We start from the raw sequence: 3,902 nt of genomic DNA, 5'->3' as shown, positions 1-3,902 counted from the left end.
AAAAAAAAAAAAAAAAAAAAAAAAAAAAAAAAAAAAAAAAAAAAAAAAAAAAAAAAAAAAAAAAAAAAAGAGTTCCAGATCAGCCTGGCTAACATGGCAAAACCTGCTCTCTACTAAAAATACAAAAATTATCCAGGCATGACGGCATGATGGCAGGTGCCTGTAATCCCAGCTGCTCAGGAGGCTGAGGCGGGAGAATCTCTTGAACCCAGGAGGCGGAGGTTGCAATGAGCCAAGACCGTGCCATTGTACTCCAGCCTGGGTGGCAGAGTGAGACTCCGTCTCAAAAATAAAAAAAAACTTTTTAAACTACCTCCTTGGCATGGGGTGCTTCAGGTGCCAAAACCAGATGGGGAGGGGTGATCAGAGGCGATTTCCTAATGTATGGGCCCCAGGGCATGTTCTCCTGCCCAGGCAGAAGGGCCAAACTTTCTGTATGATTTCTCCTCTCCTGCCATGAGTGCAGGGTCTGTACCTGGCCGTATCCCCAGCATCTATCGCCACTGAAAAGTCAAACATATTTGCTTAATGGATGGCATACTGGCCTATGCATCAGAAGACCTGGGGCCCAGGCCCAGTACTGTTGGAAACAGTTCGTCATATTTTATTACCGCATTTAAACTTCTCTTAGCCATTATATTGATAAAAGTTCCAAGAGGTGAAGTGACTCTCCCAAGGTCACACGGCTAGAAGAGGTAGAGGCTGGAACTGGACCGCGCCATCTGTCCTCCTTTCTTCTTAGTTTTTTTCCTCTGTGCCAGGGTGGAGAACCGGGACCGGCCCCTTCCAGAGGCCGGGCCTTTCCTCTTGCCCCTATACTCCAGCTTCTCTCCGTACTCAGCCTCCCCAGGCCGCGGGGTCAGGCGCTCAGCTCTGCCTGGACTCTCCCCTCCCGCGGCGCTCCCTCCGCCTCCCGAGGCCCCGCCCCTCCCCTCGGGCCAGCGTCACGTGCCGCCCCATCCCCCCGCGCCTGCGCACTGCTTATTTCCCGCTGTCAGGATGAGGAGGCGGAGGTCGGCGGTCGGGTCCGTCTCTGCCCGCGGCTGTGGCGGCGCCGGCGGCTCTAGCTTTAGCGGTTCCTCCCTGGGCGGCGGTGGTGGCTGCTCGGTCGACGCCTCCTCCGCCAGCTGAGCCCGCGGGAGCCTGGGACGCCGCTTCCCCGCCCATCCCCGCTCCTCGAGGCCGGCCGCCTGGTCATGGCGCAGCCAGGCCCGGCTTCCCAGCCTGACGGTGAGGCGCCCACCATGGCAGGGCAGCGGGCGCGGCCTGCCCGGCGTCGGCGTGGCGGGAGGACCTCGGGGCGGGCGGTGAGAAGGGCGCGCGCAGGCCCCGGGGGTGACCCCGCTGGGCGGAGGTGGGAACTCGCGGGCTGCGGCGCGCCAGGGCGACCGTCGCTGGGGAGGGGGCGGGAGGCGCGGGTGCTGCGCTTGCGGGAGGACGGAGGGAAGGGCGTGGGGAGGCTGCTGGGTAGCGTGGGGGAGTGTGGGGAGGGAGCGGTTCTGGGTAGTTGGGGGATCGGCACGTGGGTTCTGCCCGTGGGGGAGGATGGAAATCGGGAACAGGTGCTATAATCGTTAAAGGAAAAAAATCTTTGCTTAGGGAGCGAGTCCTCCCGCCATCCCAGTCCTTACTGTAGAGCTCTTTGCATCCAGTTACGTGACGCGAAACTAGTTGGGTACAGTCACTGGATTTAGAAGCATTCCCTGAGTGGCAGTGTGGCTTAAGGGTAAGTGTTGGGGCCTGGGAGTCTAAAGGACCTGGTTTCTTAACCAGCAAGCTCAGGGCTCATTTTTTAGCTTCGTTAAGCCTCAGTATTCTCACCCACTAATTAACCAAGAGGTTAATTCATGCCTTTATATTTTATCTATAAAAATAGCAACACGAATATGTATATAAAATGATAGTATTATTATGGAGGTGTTAGGAATAATGAGAATCGTATTTGAGAATGCTGAGGCCTACTTGCACTACTTGAAGATTGTGGAACTACAAAAAAACAAAAAAAACAAAACAAGTCGAAGAAATATGTCATTTATGGCGTTTATATTCTTAGAAGGAAAAAAGGGCTCCATCCTAAATAATCAAAGTTGGTTGTCAGAGCCCTTCATGACCTTCTGGGAAATTGGACTAAGCTGTGCTTCACAGATTGACAGATTGGCTACATCGTTCCAGGTTTTGCCACCTAGAATTGATGTTTGGAAATAATGTGCTTGATCTTTAACAAGATCCTACTGTCTCTAGTTGTGAAAGTTCGTTCTGGTGTATTTCTATAATCAGCCTGTGTGCTTAGCATCTGTTAAGTGTGAGTGGAGTAGAATGTTGGGAAAAGGTGCTTGGTACGGGGTAGGTACTTTAAAACTTGCCTTTGCTTGGGTTGTCTCAAAATAACTTTTCATGAAACCCTTACTCTTTATTCCTGCCTTTGGGGAACTTGAAACCATGTTATCAGATTTTAAGGTTCTGGCCGCTCTCTGGGAAGTGTGCTTCAAAGCCTGTTAGCCTGTAGTTTTGGGTGTTGTTAGTTGCCTAAGGGGAGATGTCCAGTAAGCACTTGGACTTTTATAAGAACCTGCTTACTCTTTCTGTTCTGGTAGAAGGGAAGGGAAGCATTTTTGGTGCGCTGTCAGAGGAAACTGGGATATTTTCAGGCTGCATTGTAATTTTGCGTTTGGTGTCAGGCAAGAAAACTTTGTTCTTCCACAAACCCACTTTGTTGCTGCACACAGGCAGGATACAGAGAGAGCTTGTGGTTCTGATCAGGAGTGGTAGGTATGCATAGCTGGCTGCTGCCTTTTCTTGAGTTGCGTGGAAACAAACGTCTGGGCAGCTCAGGTGACATGACAGTCTGGAATCAAAATTCCCTGCCTCTTTCAAGATATGAAATGGTCTTCCTTGTAAATAGGCAGAAGTGACTAAGCACTTGAAAGAGGCTAATTAGCCTTAGGAAATCTTGTATTCTTCCTATTTTTGTTCCGGTTTATTTCCTATATTTCAAATCTTGTGACTCTAGGATGAGATTTAGTTTGCATATATTGCAATTTTTATTTTAAATTTATGTTTTTTGTTTGTTTTTTGCAGTAGGAGAGAATTTGGTACATTTGAGTGCCTGTGTCAGTGTCTTAGAATTTCATCCTGGGGATTTTAATTTTTTTCTTTTTAGACAGTATCTCACTGTGTTGCCCAGGCTGGAGTGCAGTGGCACCATCTTGGCTCAATTGTAACCTCGACCTCCTGGGGTCAAAGAAGTCCTCCCACCTCAGCCTTCTGTGTAGCTGTGACTACAGGTTTTTGTATTTTTGTAGATACGGCGTTTTGCCATGTTGCCCAGGCTGGTCTCAAACTCCCGAACTCAAGGGATCTACCTGCTTAGGCCTCCCACAGTGCTAGGATTATAGGTGTGAGCCCCTGAGCCCAGCCTTTGGGGATTTAATTTTTATCTTTAGCTGAACTCTTGTAGACCACTTTAGCTTTGGGCACACTTGAATTTCCTAGTCCTGCTGATTAAAAAAAAAAAAAAATCGCCAGAATTCTTTTGTGTCGAACTGTTGGTGAAAGGTAACTAACTGTTTAGTCTTGACTTTATCTCCTTTTACCCTATTGCAGAAGCAATTAAAAATTATGACTTAAAAAAAAAAAAAAAAGTATCGTGTCTGTTTTTCATGGCCATATGGTAGATTAAGAAAATAGATTTGTAAAAACAAAAAACAAAAACAAAAAGATAAAAAAAAATAGATTTGTGTGTAAATTGAAGGAATGAAATGTAATCATTTTATTAATTCATTTTATTTTTATTTTATTTATTTATTTTTTTGAGACGGAGTTTCACTCATGTTACCCAGGCTGGAGTGCAATGGCGCAATCTCGGCTCACCGCAACCTCCGCCTCCTGGGTTCAGGCAATTC

The 3,902-nt window shown here is 47.9% G+C and overlaps 1 protein-coding gene across 3 annotated transcripts in view; it reads left to right on the top strand.

Moving 5' to 3' along the window:
- The first annotated feature begins 977 nt into the window (after window positions 1-977).
- Window positions 978-3,902, top strand: part of LOC108281232 (rab GTPase-binding effector protein 1) — a 123,128-nt gene continuing 120,203 nt past the window's right edge. For 2 of the 3 annotated variants that reach the window (XM_017496709.2, XM_017496708.2), the window contains exon 1: window positions 978-1,230. In XM_017496709.2, the coding sequence (XP_017352198.1) occupies window positions 1,197-1,230 (34 nt within the window). In that variant the 5' untranslated portion in view covers window positions 978-1,196. The remainder of the gene's footprint in view (window positions 1,231-3,902) is intronic. The other variant, XM_017496710.2, reaches the window with a different exon arrangement.

Source organism: Cebus imitator, unplaced genomic scaffold, assembly GCF_001604975.1.
Source record: "Cebus imitator isolate Cc_AM_T3 unplaced genomic scaffold, Cebus_imitator-1.0 Scaffold223, whole genome shotgun sequence".
NCBI lineage: Eukaryota > Metazoa > Chordata > Mammalia > Primates > Cebidae > Cebus > Cebus imitator.
The sequence above is the reverse complement of the archived record's forward strand: the minus strand, read 5'-3'. Positions and strand labels throughout refer to the sequence as shown.